General features: G+C 38.7%; 1 protein-coding gene across 5 annotated transcripts in view; it reads right to left on the bottom strand.

Moving 5' to 3' along the window:
- ANAPC1 (anaphase promoting complex subunit 1) overlaps positions 1 to 18027 on the bottom strand; it is a 99137-nt gene extending 81110 nt beyond the window's left edge. For all 5 annotated transcript variants that reach the window (XM_068564315.1, XM_068564316.1, XM_068564314.1 and 2 more), the window contains exons 1-11: positions 17773 to 18027; positions 15489 to 15725; positions 14329 to 14490; positions 12404 to 12455; positions 11708 to 11808; positions 11044 to 11126; positions 9893 to 9966; positions 8016 to 8161; positions 7581 to 7801; positions 6641 to 6850; positions 4112 to 4207 (exon numbers count right to left, since the gene is read on the bottom strand). In XM_068564315.1, the coding sequence (XP_068420416.1) occupies positions 4112 to 4207; positions 6641 to 6850; positions 7581 to 7801; positions 8016 to 8161; positions 9893 to 9966; positions 11044 to 11126; positions 11708 to 11808; positions 12404 to 12455; positions 14329 to 14490; positions 15489 to 15701 (1358 nt within the window). In that variant the 5' untranslated portion in view covers positions 15702 to 15725; positions 17773 to 18027. The remainder of the gene's footprint in view (positions 1 to 4111; positions 4208 to 6640; positions 6851 to 7580; positions 7802 to 8015; positions 8162 to 9892; positions 9967 to 11043; positions 11127 to 11707; positions 11809 to 12403; positions 12456 to 14328; positions 14491 to 15488; positions 15726 to 17772) is intronic.
- Positions 18028 to 21845: the final 3818 nt, after the last annotated feature.

The raw sequence follows: 21845 nt of genomic DNA, 5'->3' as shown, positions 1-21845 counted from the left end.
GCTATGAGATTAGAAATGAATTACAGGGAAAAAAAAACGTAAAAAACACAAACACATGGAGGCTAAACAATACGTTACTAAATAACCAAGAGATCACTGAAGAAATCAAAGAGGAAATAAAAAAATAACTAGAGACAAATGACAATGAAAACACTACGATCCAAAACCTATGGGATGCAGCAAAAGCAGTTCTAAGAGGGAAGTTTATTAGCTATACAAGCCTACCTCAAGAAACAAGAAAAATCTCAAATAAACAATCTAACCTTACACCTAAAGGAACTAGAGAAAGAAGAACAAACAAAACCCAAAGTTAGCAGAAGGAAAGAAATCATAAAGATCAGAGCAGAAATAAATGAAATAGAAACAAAGAAAACAATAGCAGAGATCAATAAAACTAAAAGCTGGATCTTTGAGAAGATAAACAAAGTTGAAAATCCATAAGCCAGACTTATCAAGAAAAAGAGGGAGAGGACTCAAATCAATAAAATTAGAAATGAAAAAGGAGAAGTTACAACAGACACCACAGAAACACAAAGCATCCTAAGAGACTACTACAAGCAACTCTGTGCCAATAAAATGGACAACCTGGAAGAAATGGACAAATTCTTAGAAAGGTATAACCTTCCAAGACTGAACCAGGAAGAAATAGAACATATGAACAGGCCAATCACAAGTAATGAAATTGAAACTGTGATTAAAAATCTTCCAACAAACAAAAGTCCAGGACCAGATGGCTTCACAGGTGATTCTATCAAACACTTAGAGAAGAGCTAACACACATCCTTCTCAAAATCTTCCAAAAAATTGCAGAGGAAGGAACACTCCCAAACTCATTCTATGAGGCCACCATCACCCTGATACCAAAACCAGACAAAGACACTACAAAAAAAGAAAATTACAGACCAATATCACTGATGAATATAGATGCAAAAATCCTCAACAAAATACTAGCAAACAGAATCCAACAACACATTAAAAGGATCATACACCACGATCAAGTGGGATTTATCCCAGGGATGCAAGGATTCTTCAATATACGCAAATCAATCAATGTGATACACTATATTAACAAATTGAAGAATAAAAACCATATGATCATCTCAATAGATGCAGAAAAAGCTTTTGACAAAATTCAACACCCATTTATGATAAAAACTCTCCAGAAAGTGGGCACAGAGGGAACCTACCTCAACATAATAAAGGCCATATACGACAAACCCACAGCAAACATCATTCTCAATGGTGAAAAACTGAAAGCATTTCCTCTAAGATCAGGAACGAGACAAGGATGTCCACTCTCACCACTATTATTCAACATAGTTTTGGAAGTCCTAGCCACGGCAATCAGAGAAGAAAAACAAATAAAAGGAATCCAAATTGGAAAAGAAGAAGTAAAACTGTCACTGTTTGCAGATGACATGACACTATACATAGAGAATCCTAAAAATGCCACCAGAAAACTACTAGAGCTAATCAATGAATTTGGTAAAGTTGCAGGATACAAAATTAATGCACAGAAATCTCTTGCATTCCTATACACTAATGATGAAAAATCTGAAAGAGAAAGTAAGGAAACACTCCCATTTACCACTGCAACAAAAACAATAAAATACCTAGGAATAAACCTACCTAGGGAGACAAAAGACCTGTATGCAGAAAACTATAAGACACTGATCAAAGAAATTAAAGATGATACCAACAGATGGAGAGATATACCATGTTCTTGGATGGGAAGAAACAATAGTGTGAAAATGACTATACTACCTAAAGCAATCTACAGATTCAATGCAATCCCTATCAAATTACCAATGGCATTTTTTATGGAACTAGAAAAAAAAAATCTTAAAATTTGTATGGAGACACAAAAGACCCCAAATAGCCAAAGCAGTCTTGAGGGAAAAAAAACAGAGCTGGAGGAATCAGACTCCCTGACTTCAGACTATATGACAAAGCTACAGTAATCAAGACAATATGGTACTGGCACAAAAACAGAAATATAGATCATGGAACAGGAATAGAAAGCCCAGAGATAAACCCACACACCTATGGTCAACTAATCTATGACAAAGGCGGCAAGGATATACAATGGAGAAAAGACAGTCTCTTCAATAAGTGGTGCTGGGAAAAGTGGACAGCTACATGTAAAAGAATGAAATTAGAACACTCCCTAACACCATACACAAAAATAAACTCAAAATGGATTCAAGACCTAAATGTAAGACCGGACACTATAAAACTCTTAGAGGAAAACATAGGAAGATCACTCTGACATAAACCACAGCAAGATCTTTTTTGATCCACCTCCTAGAGTAATGGAAATAAAAACAAAAATAAACAAATGGGACCTAATGAAACGTCAAAGCTTTTGCACAGCAAAGGAAACCATAAACAAGACAAAAAACACAACCCTCAGAATGCGAGAAAATATCTGCAAACAAATCAACAGACAAAGGATTAATCTCCAAAATATATAAACAGCTCATGCAGCTCAATATCAAAAAAACAAACAACCCAATCCAAAAATGGGCAGAAGACCTAAATAGACATTTCTGCAAAGAAGACATACAGATGGCCAAGAAGCACATGAAAAGCTGCTCAACATCACTAATTACTAGAGAAATGCAAATCAAAACTACAATGAGGTAACACCTCACACCACTTAGAATGGGCATCATCAGAAAATCTACAAACAACAAATGCTGGAGAGGGTGTGGAGAAAAGGGAACCCTCTTGCACTGTTGGTGGGAATGGAAATTGATACAGCCACTATGGAGAACAGTATGGAGGTTCCTTAAAAAACTAAAAACAGAATTACCATATGATCCAGCAATCCCACTACTGGGCATATACCCAGAGAAAACTATAATTCAAAAAGACACATGCACCCCAATGTTCATTGCAGCACTATTTACAATAGCCAGGTCATGGAAGCAACCTAAATGCCCATCGACAGACGAATGAATAAAGAAGTCATGGTACATATATACAATGGAATATTACTCAGCCATAAAAAGTAACGAAATTGGGTCATTTGTTGAGACAGGGATGGATCTAGAGACTGTCATACAGAGTGAAGTAAGTCAGAAAGAGAAAAACAAATATCGTATATTAACGCATGTATGTGGAACCTAGAAAAATGGTACAGATGAACCGGTTTGCAGGGCAGAAGTTGAGACACAGATGTAGAGAACAAACGTATGGACACCAAGGGGGGAAAGCCGCAGGGGGGTGGGGGTGGTGTTGTGATGAACTGGGTGAATGGGATTGACATGTATACACTGATGTGTATAAAACTGATGACTAATAATAACCTGCTGTATAAAAAAATAAATAAAATTCAAAAATTAAAAAAAAAATCTTGTCAAGGATGAAGAAATTGGAACAGTCAAACATTACTGGTGGGAATGTAAGATGGTACAGCTTATTTGGAAGACAAATTTAGCAATGTCTTTAAAAGTTTATAATGAATTTATCATTTGATCCACTCCTAGTTATCTACCTATCTATCTACATGAAATCATGTATGTCCACACAAAGGCTTTGACTCCAATGTACATAGTGCCATAATTCACAACAGTCAAAAAAGTGGAAACAAACCAAATGCCCATCAACTAATGACTAGATAAACAAAATGTGGTATATTTATACAATACTACACAGCAAGAGGAATAAAATATTTATACATGTTACAACATGGTAGGCCCTAAGAATCATGCTAAGTGAAAGAAGGTGGACACAAAAAAACTATATATTGTATGATTCTATTTACATAACATATCCAGAAAAGGCAAATCTGCAGAGGCAGAAAGCCTATATACTGGTTGCCTGAGGTTGGGAATGGGAACAGAGACTGAATGCAAGTCAAGCACAAGAGATGTTTTTAAAGTGATAGAAATTTTTAAAGCTGGATCATGGTGATGCTGCATAACTGTAAATTTACTAAAAATCATTAAACTATACACTTAAAACATGTTAATTTTATGGTATGTAAATCATTTCAATAAAGCTACTTAAGCCAAAAAAAAAAAAGAGAGAGAGAGAGAAAAAGGAAAAGAAAAAATAGTCCTAAGTTTATTTATACCAAATCAGTGAGATACATAAACGCACTTACCGTAACTGGAGCTGGGACTCTACTAAAAAGCACAAGAACTTTTGCCCACATAGGTCAGATGTAATAAAGACTTTTGAGGCCTGTGAATTTTTCTCCCTGTAATAGATTTATTAATAAACTGTTGGCACTCACTTAAAAATCTACCGCAGTGATTACTAAAAGTCTTTGAAAATATTCTACAGGAAATACTACTTGGGCCAAGCAATAACCTTGAAGACACAAAAGCACTTCTAAGAAGTGAACTTCATGATCTCTAAGATTCCTTTCAGCTCTTTGACTCTGAGTCCACTACACAGCTTTTTTGGGGAAAAATTACAATAAATGTAATCATTACCCACAGACTTTTTAATTCCACATTATGCAAGCTGCCTACTGCTAAAGTAATGCAAACTTGAAGAGATCTTAGACCTCTTACAGGGTCTAAGGGGTCAGACATTTTATAACATGACCTCTCCAATCTATCCCCACTCTCTCTCAGATTAGGCTCCACTTCAGCCCTTTTTTTTTAACCCATACTCAAAAATTCTCTATTCTCAAAAATTTCTTTGTAACTCTATACAATAAGGATCTGCAATATATCCAGCTTAGCAATATGGTATTTAAAGACAAATGATTTTTAAATACAGGGAATTTTTATTCTATATATAAAATTTTTATTTTATAAGGAATTTTTATTTTATATATATAAAAATAGAACATACTTCAACACTGTACTCACATCTTTCCTTTCCTCCAACTGCCTATCCCTGACTTGCCAGCCTAAGAACATGCGCTTGTCTTTCTACTCGGATGTGGATAGCTTAAGGCTGTAGAGCCAGCTGTATTTTCAGTGCTTTCCCTGCTCTGGGTATATAGTCTTTTCATAGCCTACTCTCTCATATTAAAATGAGTCTTTAAATACAAAGATGGACTAAATATTAGATTATATAAAGGACTTACTGGTAATTTGGCTGGATGTAAAAATGGTAGCATGGTTAGGTAAGCAAATGCCCTTACTTTTTAGAGAAACACACTTAGGTATTTAAGGGCAAAAATGAAGACTAATTGTCTCTAACATAGTTCAGGAAAAACAAAACTCTCCCTTGACCCTGAGACACCCTCAGCTAGTTTTGTATCCTCATTCCCATTCAAAGGCAAACTCCTTGGACAGTCTGTATATCTACGTTCACCTCCTCGGTCCCCATTTACTTTTTCCACCCCATTCCACTCCACCCTAGACCCCCACCCCCAGGTGCTCTGGCCAAGGTCACCAGTGACCTTGCCATCCAGGTATTGCCTCTCTGAGCTCACCTAAAGGTGCCACACTTCACCAGCACCTGGCAACATTGGCACCTTCTTCTCAAAAGCCACTTTTCTTGTATTCCATGACATGTCCTGCTGCTTCCCCCACCTGACCTCTCTTGCTCTGTCTCTCTGCAGCAGCTTTATCTCTTTTCACCCCCGCCAAATCTTAAGTTTCCAAGACTTTAGTCACTAGCCCTCTTCTGATTCTACACAGCCTGGTTTTAATTATTCGGAGGTCACAGACTCTGAGAATCTAATGAATGTTACCCTCTCCTAAAGAAAAGGCCTATACACCACGCATACCCATGATTACTATCTGTGATTCCAGAGGGTTACCAGAACCCCTGCAACTGCAAGCTCATCCACAGGCCCTCCAGGAACCCAACCTCTACACACTCCGTAAACTCCAATCCACCTGTCTTGCCTCAATCACCACTGATAAGTGACTGCTCTTCCCCTGAGTTTATGACCCACATATAAAGCACCTTCTTACAGCTCTCATCAAACAGAACAGCCCAAAGGGCCATCTCTCTCCACCTCCTCTTTTGCAGCCCTTTCCCCTCCTCCTGCACAAACAAATTGAGAGTATTTTTAATTCCCTGAACAAACCACACATTGACACTTCTGAACTTTTCTTCTGATCCCCTCTAACTACTGTGTACTGCCCCACTTACCCACCCAGGAAATACCTAGTCATCCTTCCAAAGCGCTACCAGCAGATGAGCAGTGCCACCATCCTCCAGCTGTCTCTTTCTGAGGACAGGGACAGCAACTTATTTGCTGATAAACCACAGCCACTAGCACACACACTGGCATTGACTGAGTGAATGATTAAAGAGAACATTAAAGGAGGAAGGTCACATGGAACAGAGGTCTGAGTTGTGTTTCCCAGAAAAACACCTGATACTCAACTAACATAAAGACAAAACTTAAGAAAAATGCTATAAATTCCCAAGTTTCCTAATCTACAGAAATTAGTTGTCTCTCCCTAAAACATCAAACACCTCAAATCTGAGAGATTACTAAGCTAAGGAAGAAATAGCAAATGACAAAATATTTTTATGATCACCTTAATATCACTAACATCCTCTACTGAAACTGAGGTAGCCTTTAATACATATCTCTATGTATTTTAGAAATATTAATAACTGCTTATACTCAAAGGAAGCTTTACACAAAATACCAAGTATTTTCTAAAACTTTTAGCAACATTTTTCTTTGAATATAAAAATATATACTCCAAACCTTATATTAGTAATCGTTTCTGTCCATAAATGGTCCATACAAAGTTCAGGAACAATTGGCTCTGTTTCTGGTGCAAGAAAGGAGCCGTTAGAATTACTATTTGGAGAATGAGAAATACTGTGTCTCTTCGGAGATTGATTATGGCTTGAAAGGTTGAACCTTTGCACCCCTGAAAAAGAGTGCACTCCTAAGGCTGGAGAATGAGCACGACTGCAAAATAAAGAGAAAAGAGTGCACCACAATTAATAACGCAGGCGGATATAACACACTTTCTAATAAAGCTTTCCAAATTCTATGTACGGAGAGTATTCATAACATAAACCCAGTCAGAAATACAATTTTTTTAAAAAGGAGTAGCTACTTAAACGGTTTGTCAACATGCTTTATTCTAAAGATTCTAAAGATCTAAAGATTTAGAATTCCTATTAGAATTCTTTTTTTTAACTGAAAATCAGTTCATTTTCTGCCTCAGAAAATCAATTATTTGTATCAATATCATTCAAAAAAGTTTAAACTATGTTCCTATACATTCAAACATATACACACCAACAAAACTATGTCCCTATTGCACCAGACAGACAGATATTAACAAAAACAAAAGAAAAGCTAATGCAAATTTAGACAAAAGAAAACAGCACCAAAAAATTTCTGTAATTAATATTCACCAAACTGCTGCCACTTAGTGGTAAAAATGCGGCACTCTTACAACAAGCACCGGCAGCTTCTAAGTATGACTCAGTGAAAAAGTGACCCAGGAGGCCCGGAAGTCTTAGTAAAAATAGCACAACTGGAATAATGCTGTTTTCTCTAAAAGATACTCAGGAGCTGTCAACAGAAATTTTAAATCCTTCAAATCACAAGAGAAAGTTTTAAAAGAAAGTATCTTTTTCTTGGGATGTCTTGTTTAAAACAAGGAAATGCTTCCACACTTAATTCCCACCTGAGAGCTGCCATGTTGGAAATGGAAGGTGAGCGGGAGTGTAGGCTGGGCGAGGAGGTTGAGCGACTCTGGCTGTGGATGGAGGAGTAGTTCTGGAAGGGGGAAGCCACGGGGGAGTCTCCCTTGGAGAGGCTTCTGAGGTGTGCTGTGAGCGAGCTGCTGGTGGCCACGTTCTGTGGGGTGCCCCCCTGTTCAGAGAACTTTAAAACAACATTCTCTTCCTTAAGTCAAAATGAAAAGGGGGAGGGGGCAGAAAATAATTAGATTAAAAGGGCAATTTCCTTGTGAGAATGCAGGGTAGTGGCCAGTTATTAAAGATATATCTTTTTACCTAAGGCACTCAACCTATTTCACAAGTGATTCTTCTAAAAATCCGCAAAGTTTTTAGTATTAACTATCCTTTTCTATTAAGAAGTGATCTGCCTTTACCCTTACCTCTGTTTTGACTCTCCGGAGAGCCCACACAGAATGCAAACCTTGAACGGTGTCATAGGTCATTACAACGGAGGGATCAGTGTTGAGAAAAACAATTTTCATTGCATGATCTACAACATATTGTACCCGTGATGAACCAAAAAGACCTTAAAGACAGAACAGAAATGATCAGGTATAGAACAATGGACTTTTACAAGACTGTTGTTTATGAAGTGACTTCTTGCAATTCCTAAAGATAAAGAGAAATCAAGGCAATTAAGGCACAAAAATCTATTAATATATTACGTAATTAACCCTCAATTTTTAATAAATTTACTTTGGGCATCAATTCCTTTAAAATATATTAAAGATGAGAACGTTACGAGTTTTGATTTCACACACATGCAACTAAATGTTGAAGATTTGTGCTGACTAAACCATTAAATTCATCAGCCACAGGTAAAAGGTCCATGACTCCTTTAATAACTGATTTATTCTTAAACTGCACTCGACCATTCAGCCAAGTTTGACTTCCTTACTAGTTCTTTTCTTCTCTAAGAAATCTGTTCTCTACTATAAGTACTCAAACAGTGCTGAACAGTACACTACTGTTTCTGCTTTACTGGGTACACATGCAAAATAAGTTTTTTCCTAGTGAGTCCAGCTGTTACATCTACAGTACCATAAACTGGTTTCTATATCCTTATTTGACTGTTTCCTAAATGCTTCCCTCTCAGTTAAAATATTGAAAAATTTTAAAAGAATTATTTTATAAAAGGAGTACTTTATAAAGAAAGAAATAAAAACCACTCATAATTTCACTCAAAATAACCTCTACTAATATATTTGGGAGGACTCCTCTGAGTTTTTTTTTTTCCGATACAGACATATTTTTTATGTTTTTACAAAATTAGGATGATATTGCAGTTAGTTTTGTACCTTACTTAACATTATGAATAAGCAATTCCTGAGGTCATTAAATATTATTCAAAAACATGATCAATAATGGCTGCATACCATTCAATCACACACTGACATGTTTTTTTAGGTTGTTTGTAGTTGTTAGCAGTATAATATAGAATTACCAATAAACTTTTTCTGTAAAAGGCCAAAGAGTAAATAGTTTAGGCTTTGCAGACATACTGACTCTGTAGCATAATTATTTTTGCTTTCTACAACCTTTTAAAAAGGTAAAAGCCACTCTTGGCTCTTAAGCCTTAGAAAAATAAACTGGATTTAGCCCCCAGGCTGTAGTTTGCCAAGCCCTGATATAGACGATAAAAACCTCAGTGGTATTTCAGAATATATACTTGGGATAAAGTCCTTAAAGTAAAATTGGTCAAAGAATATAAATATATTTTTTTAGCCTTCAAGTCCTCATTATTCATAATAGCCTATGTTTGGTCACATTTAAAATTTTAAAACAAGCATCTAGAAATACCTCTAGGAACTATTAAAAGTCTGAGTCCCAGCAAATTATGTTATTATGAGCAGGGAAAATGAAATATTAAAAATTTCCAAAGTAAAGGTCTAAGGCTCTACATTTCTTTTTTCCAAAAAAAGGAAACGATTTTAGTTTATCTGAGTGTTGTTCATTTACTTACTAATTACTAAGGAACAAAGTCCAGAGTCATCTACAGGTAAGTTAGAAAATATATCAGTATTTCTGGTTGATGTATAGGCTCTATTTTTACTAAAAGAATAGCTGTTAAAACAGTTAATACCAGGGTATTCAATGAATTAATTAATATGAATTATTTTCATTAGAATTATTTTTAAATGCTTAAATTATATTCTTTTTATAAAACAAATCTAATTTTCATAAGCTCCTTTATTTCCTCCCCAGCCCCAAACTCAAAAGAGAGCCTACATAAAAGAATTTATAAACATACACTTACTTCCAGATTTACAAACAAGAGGTGTAATTTCATCTAGTGGATGCAGCATGCTGAACATAGTGGGTAAAGGTTCTCTAGTAAAGAACAAATAAACAATCACCAACACAAGATGACTCCATTTGTGCACAAATTTTGTACTTTCCTTGCAAAGAAATGTCTTCTGCAGATTACACTTGCAACTAGAAACCTACCATCTCAAAAAGCAACCCTCTAAAAACTTCTGACCTACTGTTTTTCACAGTATCTTCTATTTTATTCCTAGAAATCTCTCCTCTTATGCAGGGTAAATTTGCACACACACAGACCAAACTCAGTGTAGCCCAGGGAGTATCTGTGAGCAGCAGTCAACACCTTACAGAACAAACAGAGTAATGGGCATAAGGCAGTCATTTTTTTTTTTAAAACCTCTCTTAGTGGCAGTGTGTCTCCAACAGCTAGGAAAGAAATTTAGTCTTCTAGACCTATTTACAAAGGAGAGTATTTAAAAAAAAAAAAAAAAGAAGAAACACTTCAAGTAAATAAAATGGCTGCATTTTCTTAAGGAGTGACTGAAAAAAGAGGAAAAAACAGACCTTCTATCTAAACACAGAGAGAGATTAAAATCTATAAGCAATTTTCTTAAAACTCAGTGTCTACTACTTGCACCACACTGTGACAGGTACTTTATGTTCCTGCCCTTCAACGAGCTCACAGCTGATTAGGGAGACAAAGTAAACACACTATAATTTATTACGCACCTAAGACATATGAAGCCCTATGTCAGAGATTATATACATTAGCTTGTTAAATCACTGCATAAATCCTAAGAAATAAATGACAGTATTCTTCCTGTAACAGATAAGGAAACTAAAGCCAAAGCTAATGATTTGCCCAAAGTAACATGATGGAAAAAATGGCAGAGCTAAGAATTGAGTTTTGTTACCTTTAAGCCAAGTGTTTGCTCAATTTTACTACTTGGGGAAAAAAGCTGTAGATAATTAAGCGCCAAGTGAGAAGTAGAACTCATAAGGGTACAATGCTGAGATGAGAGAAAAAGGCATCTATCTGTGCTGACAGCATGGAAATTATCATCATCCCAAACTTTTGGGTAAACAATTTTACCTTAGAACCAACCAAAAAAAGCCCAAGGAATCATATTCTGACCTGCATACCTGGGTGGGCCTGGAGGAAGCTCATGTGAAGAGCTACTTCGTTCGAACAACAAGCCATACTTCGTGGGCCAAACATTTGCAACCTATTGGGTAAAAGGGTGAGGAAAAAAACAGAAGTAAAAGAAACAATTCTTTATAACATGTTTTTACAAAACATTACAGAACATTAGATTTTCTTCCAATTTAACAAGGGTTTTGCAAAGTAACAATCATTAACTATAATTTTTTTTAAGTAATTCTAACAAGTAAATCTAAGACAAAATCAAATCTAAGGAAGAGAAGTTCGACCTGAAATTCCTGCCAGTAGCTAATATCAGTACCAAAATGACAATGTAATTAAAGTGTAACAACAGCATTAGGGCATGAAAAAGATAATGAGAAATAGGAGAAAGACTAATATTGCTCAAGTGCTTGAATAAAACCAAAATGATTTCTTATATGTCACTTAAACTGAAAAGAAACCTCTCAGAAAAGACTTCATAATTCACTTCACTAAATAATTTATTTTTAAGACAAAGGATGGAAATGGTAAGCCACTACAATTTTATTTCAGTAAAAATAACATTTTTGATTACAAGACATGAAAGTAGCAATACTTCTGAAACCAATTAATTCAAGAATATTCTCCAATAAAACACAAAAACATTGAAACACTCAAGTTTACCTGAAAAGGTAAAGAAGCTATGTAATCCTTTCCTTCTATGCTATGCATGTTAACACATGAGCTTTGCAATATACATATGCATTTTTCTACTTCATCACTACCTGAAAAGAGAGAGTACAACAAGATATATGCATTGTTTTCAAAAAAAAAATCCCAATAATCATAAATTGCAATTCCCGGGACTTCCCTGGTGGCACAGTGGTTAAGAATCCGCCTGCCAATGCAGGGGACACGGGTTCAAGCCCTGGTCCGGGAAGATCGCACAAGCCGCAGAGCAACTAAGCCTGTGCAGCACAACTACTGAGCCTACGCTCTAGAGCCCGAGAGCCATAACTACTGAGCCCGTGCGCCACAACTACTGAAGCCCAAGCGCCTAGAGCCCGTGCTCCGCAACAAGAGAAGCCACCGCAATGAGAAGCCCACGCACCGCAACGAAGAATAGCCCCTGCTCACCCCAACTAGAGAAAGCCCACATGCAACAACGGAGACCCAACACAGCCAAAAATAAATAAATAAATAAATTTTTAAAAAATAAATAAATTGCAATTCCCAACAGCACAAATTCTTTAATGCAAAATATAAAAATGCTTGCGCTAATCCACCATTATTAGTGGCTTACTTATTTTGAATGAAAAAAAATGAGATAAACATTTGGAATCATCATAAGATCAAATAAAATTTCAAGAAGAAACTTACTGTAGTCCTTTTCAGACTTATCCTGTGATATAATGAAGTCACACCACAATGCCTAAAATCAAAACAAAATGCTTACCTAAGAAAATTACATCTAAACAATAAGCTATTAACTAATGGTATCCAAATAATAGTGTCACCTACGTAACGGTCCCTCCTCATCAGCTCAACACATATACCATGGGAACGAAGAAAAATAAGATAAAATTAGACTGATTAATGATAACTATCTTAAGGAAAGATAAACTATGCTTGCAAATAAAAAGAAAAGGGAAAACAAAATCAAGAAACCTACTAGATAGAAGCTTTGCAGCAAAAGTGAATTCAATAGTGGTTCAACCTGTATTAAACCCTATATCCTATACAAAGCTAAAGATTATCAGAAGAGTTGAAAATTGCCAAGCTATTTTATAATCTCCAGACTTACCTAATCTTATCATTCTTTGACTCGCCAGAAAGAATATTTAGAAAAACATTTCCTTTTCTTAAGGGCCCATCTTAAAAATATATATACAAACTAGGAAAAGCCGTTAAACTTCAACTGGTATGCTTGACAATCACTTATTGAAATTTTTAATGGCATTTTTATGTGTCTTTTTAATTGTGCTAAAATATACATAACATAAAATTTACCATTTTAACCATTTTTCAGTGGTATTAAATACATTCACAATGCTACATGAGGGGGAAATTATCATCAAGAAGAGCACTGGCTTCAACTCTCCTGGATGGAAATGCTTTCACACATGCTCTCAAATTTGGGAATAATTCAGTTTACCCTTCCTAATAAATTGTTAGAAGAATACAACACTCATCAGGAAATAGTTCATGGAAAAAAAATAAAATAAGCAGTGTCGAGGTACAATTTCAGTGTCTACAAATGGGGAACTTCACATGAGTAAAAAGCTTCTAAAACCTCCTGTCAGTAGCCTAACAATTAATGCAACCAACATAAATGTTTTCATTTCTCCCCCAACTTGATATTCTAAAAACTTTCAGTAAGAAAAGATGAAACAGTACAGTGAACATCTGTCTCACCTGAATTTTGCCATACTTGTTTAAGGGTATTTGAGTACATGTGGAATTGCAGGGGGCGGGGGCTATTTGAAAATTGCACACATCATGACACTTTACCCCTAAACACTTCATCGTGCATTTCCTAAAACTAAAGATGTACTCCTATATAACCACAAAACCGTCATCCCACCTGAGGAAAATTAATGTAATTTTCTTCTAGCACCTGATGTCCAGTCCATTTTAGCAAGTAATTCACAGGGTAATATCTTAGTGCCATGGTAATATCCTTTCACCCAAGAGTGTTAATATCCATTAACAATCCTTTTCTGAATCCATTATTACATTGGAGGTTACAAAGTGGTGATTTTTTAACTCTACCCTTCTTTCTATATTTATTAGCTGGCATTCGTCCATAAATAAGGGTGTTCCTTCATTAACTCGAGATGAGCTGCACGTCTTCCTAGAAAGGCAGGGCAAATGCTTAATTCCTTCCCTTTAATTACCGATTTTCATAATAGAGTTAGGTGTAATAGCCAACTGCAATGATAACAAGTTAGTTTTTTTCTTTCTCTTTCTGATTATCACTAGGAACCAGATTTTTATTTATTGAATACTCTGCAATCAGTTATAATCATCATGTGTTACAGTATTCTTTGTACCCTCAATGTCTTAGACATTTTTATTGAGAATAACAAATTGAATTACTCAAGAACAGTGTTTAAAGGCTATCATTAAATTGACAAAGGATGGTGTAAAAAAAGTGATGATACAGAAAACAAATGAAATTTTTTAAATGGACACCCAGCTGCTGGGACCATTACACAGTTTTTATTATTTCTGTTAAATTTTAGGACAAAAACTTTTTTAAGTGTTAAGTAGTCAATCAAACGCTAAAATTCAAATCAACTCACCTGTTGAACAGGACTGTCAACTGTAAACGCTTTATAAACAGCCAATGCCTGGCTTTTACTTCCTTTGCTCCAGATAACCATATTTCCAGCCACATAGAGTTCCTCATCGTAATCTACTTCTTCTCCAATTTCACTTACGCCTTTCCTTAACTGCCAGCTCTCCTTAAAAATTAACACATGCAGGACATATTCAAGCACTTTTTTCCAAAGTGTGGAGCAGGATTTATTAATTAAATCAATAATCATTCAGAGACAAGTCTCCTACTCTCTCTTTGCCTGGGGAGAAAGACTCAATCTAAGCCCAATTCTTAGAAGCTTAGTGCCACTGATTAACAAAGTGGGGTGTGTGCATATGTGTATTATATACCTTACAGGATGTTTTATATTATACTACTATATTATTTGCCCAAAATATAAACAAACAAAAATTATACCATATCTATAGATCCAAAAATGAAACCAACATGCTAGGGAAACTAAAATGGTATATTAGGTGCATGGGGAAATGATGGAGAGGGGGCAGGAAGGTGCACGTGGGAATCACTGCTGGAGTTTATTCACAGGGTAGATTTCCCTGCTTCACAACTAAATATACATTCACCTTCCTTCCCTTGTCCCACTCATCAAAATAAATGGGAGAGAGAAAGGTTCAGATTTCTAACTACATAGACTTCCTCTCCCTGAGATTTTGGTATCCCAAATGGAATGAAAGTGGAATAAAGTGGGAAAGACTGATTTTCTGACACACGCTAACATCTCATTCTCCTATTTAAGAACTAGTACTCTATCTACTTATGTGGCATTTTTCTTGTCCTCAAGAAATATGTAAGTCTTTTTGCAGCAGGGACCATTTCTAACTCTACCATCTAATAATCAAACAACATGAAATCTGGTCCCCACATACTAAGGGAAGAGAAAGAGGTTTAGAATGGACCATAATCATAGTACTTATTATAAAACCATGAGTTATATGTCTAAATAAACGGTTATGACACCATAATACAATGAAGTCATTATTTTAGTCTCGGCTGAAATTACCAAATCTTAACCACTACCCTAGAAGTAGCATTATACTCATTTCTCAGTTGCAGGTAGCCTTAAATTACAAGTAGATCACAACATTCTATGTTTCAAAAATACAATAGGAAACTTAACGGAACCTTCTGTTTCTCGTGGATCGTAACCTCCTGAAGGGATCCCACCAGGCCAGCAGCACCATCAGAAGACCATAACTCCGACGCTGGCTGCAGCTGGCGAAGCTGAAGGTTCAAAGCATTAGGGTGGTGCTTGCAGTGGTCTCGACCAAAAGGAACAAATTCCTGCAAATCCCCGGCTGCAATCATTGTTGCCCTTTCTTCATAGAAGTTCGACATGGGTTCCAAATATCAACATTATTTCTGTATGAATTCAAACACACTCTGGTCAGCTTCTAGAATTAAAACCAGAATAAAATATCATAAAAGTTTACAGAAGAGTCATTAATCCTTAGATGAGTGTCAATCCTATTACACTGTAGGTGTACAAGTAATTATAACATCAAAGGTCATTCCAGCTCTGACTCTCAGGTGATTACAGTTATCGCCACATTTTAGTTGGAGACTGACCAACAGACGGTTACCACTGAAGGAAACCACTGGGTTGAGACAAACACTTACATCCCACAACACCTATCCTATGTTTCCTACTACTATATGCTAGTTTTTCCACACTTCACATATGAAGTATTTAGACAAGTTGTACTTTATAGTCCCATGACTGCCCGGCTTCTCAACATTTAAGGTCATTTCTGTTCAGCTGTTGGAAACTCATTTGAAAAGCACACCTCAAGGACCACTGGCATATTGGAATGAAACAAACAAAAAAAAACCCCACAAAAAAAACACATATTACTTCTAATTCATCACAAGTTGAACTACTCGTTTCAGCTGACCAATCCACAAAAGACCTAATAAACTGTCAAATGTCACCAGTAGTTTTGACACCCCAGTCCACCTAAACATATGACTACAATCAATTCCAATTTGGGGTCCAAACACAGGAAACCAAGGCATGAAGAACGCTGGCCATGGGACAGCCACACTTGCAGCAAATTTATGAGTCCTAGCTCTTAATTAACACAACCTATTACAGTACAGCTTATCACTATAAAGATGTGGCTCAGCTGTGGGTGGAACCATGCCCCTTCACTTCCAAAACATTTCTACATACAGTAGTTGACAGCTAGTAAAATTCACTGTATAATGTGGCACATAAGGTGGATGCCAGTTCTCTCTCCAAGAAAACACCTACATTAAAAATGGATTTTGTGGCATCACATTTAAGCTACGATCCTCAAAACACAGATCAAAACCAACATTTGACCACAGCACCATAGACAACTTTAAAGGGTTTGAAACGGCACTCACAATTAAAAGTTTAACTAAATTTGACTTATATTTCTCATCTGAGGTCTTTTTGGCATCAGTAGGGTTTTTTTTCCTGCAATATCTCAAAGCCCCTGTAGTTCCTATGCAGCTCCTCTAGGGTCAAAGTTATTTTGCTATGAATTAAATGCTATTCCTGACATAACCATATGCCACAATCAAAACATTTTTATTTTCCTCCCGCTAAAATTCAGAACTGAGAAGACCTGAACTTGAGATATAACTAAAACAGTACCTTATAAAACTTACAAGAAAAAAATAAAATTCAGCTGGTCTTCCTATATTCTAGTCAACAGGATAACCAACATTAAAAAAACCTGCGAGTTCATCCGACTTCAGTTGTGCCATTTTGAAATGCTATTCTATTAAAACTTTGAGAGAAAATTACAAAAGTATTAATTATAGTTATTTTCAGAGTACAATATCTCTTTGTACTAATTAAAGCGACACATTTAATGCTTTTGCAATACCCCAAATTTTTATGTGTTTTTACTCATTAGGGGACAACATAAAGAGCTACAAATGAAAGTACTGTATTAAATTGATATGCTATAAAACAAGATATCAGCATTGCTAACTAGGAACAAAAACTACCCCGCCAGAGGTAACCACACAGTTGCTTCAAGAGTAAATCCAAATGCACACAGAAGACACCCTGAGTTGAGACTCCGCAAAAAGGCAGAGCTTCCCCGGCCTCTTTAGGGTCAGGTGAAACAAACAAGTCTAAGAGCCTGGGTCTCAGAACATCGTATCAGAGCGGCCAAGGGGCTGATCTAGAAGCTGAGGCCCACACGGGACACCGCGCTTAGTGCAGGAAGGAAGCCGGCGCAGAGTGGAGCAGGAAGGTGCAGCCCGTAAAGCCCAGCCCGCCAGCTGGGGTCCCCTTGGCTCTGCGGCCCGCTCAGGGCCCGCCCCGGGCTCCCAGCCCTCCGGGTCACCGCGCGCGGGTAGGCCTCGGGGCGGGTGAGAGGGCTAGCGGACAGGCGATGAACCACCAGGCGCTGCGGGCCCGGGCCCATACCTGTGTGACTCGGGACGCGTCAGGCGCGGCGAGCCCCGGCTGCTCCCCGGAGGCGCGGGGGCCGAGGGGGCCCGAGGGTGGCGGCGGGGACGGTCACGGTGACTCCTCGGCCGCTGCAGCTTCTCATTCCCTCTCCCTCCCCTATTCCGGAGGAAGACTGGGCAGCAGCTGCGGACACGACTGCTAACGACAAACAAGCGTGCGGGAGAACCACTCCAGCGAGATGTTCAAATGGACGCGTCCATGTTAACTTTCCCGTCCTGCCTCGCGCCGAGGCCGGGCTTCGCCGGGAGCGAGCGGCGTTCCCGCGGTCCTAGCGCCTCCGCAGTTTCACGAAGGAAGCGCGAGGAAGAATTTGCTGGGTATTTATTTATACCTTCAGCCTGTACTGGGATAGGATCTTCCTGGCGTCCAGATCATGTCAGTACGAGCCTGAACTGCCTCCTAACTATGAATTAGAAGGTTTTCTGGCCAACTTCGCTCTCGCCTCCTGACCCCCAAATGGGAGGTACGTGCCTCCAGGCTTGGGGGACGGTGGGGACTCTACTGATTTTCTCTCTTTACCAGTGCACTTTAACCTTTTGGGGGTCCGGACCTTTCGAAAAGTTGATGAAAGGTATAGAGGTCCTCATAAAAACGTTGCGTGTAATAATCTGAGCTTCACAGAGACTTCCCCTAGCAATTCATAGATCCAGGTTAAGAACCCCAGCTTTACCCCTCCCTCCCTGTCTGTGGATTCAACTGTACAATATCACACTTGTGCAAAATGTATAACTCTCTTGAGCTCTAATCTTCCATTGCGTGGTGTCGCTATGTTAAAAGGATTGCTAGGAGTCCTATTCCCTGAGAAATAAAGTTCAAATTCTTTATCCAGAAATATAAAGTTGCCTGAAACTTTATGTCTTCACTAAAATTATCTCCTTAGGGTCTCCAAACACACCTTGCACTTCGTGGTATCTTGGTATCTTGGCTCATTCTCATCTCTTTATTTGAAATGTCAACCTTCAGGGTTTAGCTCAAACGGCCTCTTTTCAGAAGGCTTTACTCCAACAGGAAGGAGCCTGCTGAGGACTGAATATTTGTGTCCCCTCCCCAAATTCCTATGTTGAAACCTAATGGTCTATGTGATGATACTAGGAGGTGGGAGCCTTAGGAGGTGCTTAGGTCATAAGGGTGGAGCCCCCGTGAAAGGGATTAGTGCCCTTATGAAAGAGACCCCACAGAGCTCCCTGGCCCCTTCCACCAAATGAGGACACAGCAAAAAGACAGCTGTCAATGAACCAGGAAGCACAACCTCAGCAAACACTGAATCTGCCGGCACCATGATCTTGGACTTTCCAGCCTCTAGAACTGTAAAGAATAAATGTTTGTTGTTCATAAGTTTATGGTATAGCAGCCCAAAGGGATCAAGATAGAACTTAGTCTATCTTAGACTTTGAGACCAAAATATCCCCAGACATCCCTGCCCTGAGGGTACACGTGAGGTCAAATGAACAATCACATCCCTCATGCTCTGCCTTTATCTTTTACCTATTTCCTCCTACAGGGTCCCCCCTCAGCCACTCCCCCTTTAAGTCCTGTTTCTCCATGACCTGGTCTTTCTGGGAGAAACAGCATCAGGACATATCCCAGTTGCCTCTCAGAGTCTCTGAGTGCCACCCTCCACCTCTTGCCCCACCTCAGCCACCACCATGGCCTGACCATACCTGGGCCCTCCTAGAGAAAGGGACACCATAGGCTGGTTCCACCAGCCCTGTCAGCCCCACTACCAGCCACTTGCCACAGAGAACGAGGCCCTCTGCCCTGGCTTTGCTGTGCCATCAGGCCATTGTCACACTCCCTGGGGCACTGGCTTGGAGGGAATGCCTCCCCATGGGGTGTGCAAGCTGATAGAAACCCAGAAGTGTAGGGAGCAAATTTAGATCAAGGCAAATTTTGTTCAAGAGGAGCAAGGCAGGAAGGAGCCAGAGACATAAATTCCCTTTTCTTTTCCCTCTGGTGGACTGTTCTACAGCATGGTTTCTTTGCACAGCCTGCCAGACATCCTCTGTGGCTGAGTGGGCACGCCTGCCAAGCAGTCAGCTGAGTTTTTGGCAGTGGCCAACGCAGTGCTTCTCATCCTTCCCTTGCCTTCATTCTCTCTATCGTGGGTTAAAGCCTCAGCACTCATCAAATTTGCCTCCAGCTCTATGTTTTCGAGAACACAGTCCACAAAGTGTGTCCAGTCTGTGAATAGAGTTACTGAAAGGGTTCGCACAGCTCTTCCTCCTGGACGTTCCCTTGTCTGCCCATAAATTCTCTCAAGATGCCTCTCCGTGGCCTCCGCCTATGATGTTTTCCCAGGACTGGGGTTCCCTGAAACACAGAACTTTCCATTTTAAAACCAGACATCCCAAGCAAGCTGGGACCACTGGTCACCCTAATTTGCAGTCATAAGAGGCAGGTTTCACATGCATTGGAGCAAAACCTTACCTTCTGGGATCTTGGGTAATGAATCCCGCAGCATATAAAACACAATGTCTTCTCTATTCAAACTTCTGGCTAGCCTGGCTGGCCCAAATATGTCTCACCAGTATTTGTAAAAACAGTTTCAACATCGGGGCAATTTACAGCACTGCATTGAACAAACAGGAAGTCTAAACATCTAGGAAATTAGAGGTTTTATTCGTTTAATCAAAGCTTGTCCCATCTTAAAGGGGAATTTACTTTTCCAGTTTTACATTTTCCCTTCTCAAAGAGACGGTTTACGGTATTTTGAGTCCACAATGTAAATGCTACCTTTTCAAATCTCAGTAACCTACTTTGCCCTAGAAAAACACAACAATTTTAGAGAACTGTAATTAGAGGTTAAATTGAGAGTAGGTGCCATGTGGAAACTCAACTGGATTCAACTCTCTGTTTTACAGAGGCAACTCTGAGGTTAATTTGCTTAGTACCTTTTGTATTAAGTTCTTGCTTCCCAATTCTGACTTTATCCAGCAATATTTTACTGCTTTAAGCCTCTGGATCTCTTGGCTATAAATGCTAAATTAGTAGGCAGCAAGACTTGAAATAGCGACTGTAATGGACTTTTTCATAGCACAGTGAATATATTATTATATGATACTGAATGGGGGCATTAGCTACAAATGGCACCAAGCAGTCATTCCCTGGATGGTAATGTAACCAGCAACAACTAAGGAAATACTTTCTAAAATCCCTCCATGATAAAGGTAGCCTTTTTTATTTTTATCATTTTATAAATTTATTTATTTATTTATTTTTGGCTGCGATGGGTCTTCAATGCTGCGTGCGGGCTTTCTCTAGTTGTGGCGAGCGGGGGCTACTCTTTGTTGAGGTGCGCGGGCTTCTCATTGCAGTGGCTTCTCTTGTTGCAGAGCACAGGCTCTAGGCACGTGGGCTTCAGTAGTTGTGGCACACAGGCTCAGTAGTTGTGGTGCACAGGCTTAGTGGCTCCGCGGCATGTGGGATCTTCCTGGACCAGGGCTCGAACCCGTGTCCCCTGCATTGGCAGGCGGATTCTTAACCACTGCACCACCAGGGAAGTCCCAATAAAGGTATTCTTAGCCATTGTGAGACTTTACCAGGTAAGTGTGGGTAGTTGAAGTTGGTAGAGAAAGAGGGACACCATACACTGAGAGAGAAGAATTACAAGGCTTGGATTCTCACTTGACTAGTTAATAGGTTCAGAGGTAACTTTGTACAGTATTTATATTCCCACCGCTGAAAAAAAAGGGGGGGGGGCTTTCCAATTTCCACAAGTGAATATGTGCTGTACATCATTTCTATAGCTTTTTAAGAACTCTGAGCGGTTTGAGATTTTTACCTTCTCTGCCTGCCACAGCGCCATAAATGCTTGTAGAAGCCAGAAAACTGCCGGGTCAAAGATGAAGAATAATTTGTTACTTACAGCAGAGCATCAGCATTTTTGTACCAGTTCCCTGAGTCCAAATTCCCACAGAGTGATGTGAAGGCTGGATGACATCTACATGCACCCTGGGTTGCATCACAGGAAAGAACAGTGAGCTTAGGAAACCCAAATCTTTAATAATGGGTAGTAAGAATGTCTGCCC

The sequence above is a fragment of the Eschrichtius robustus genome, chromosome 15 (assembly GCF_028021215.1).
Source record: "Eschrichtius robustus isolate mEscRob2 chromosome 15, mEscRob2.pri, whole genome shotgun sequence".
Taxonomy (NCBI): Eukaryota; Metazoa; Chordata; class Mammalia; order Artiodactyla; family Eschrichtiidae; genus Eschrichtius; species Eschrichtius robustus.
The sequence above is the reverse complement of the archived record's forward strand: the minus strand, read 5'-3'. Positions and strand labels throughout refer to the sequence as shown.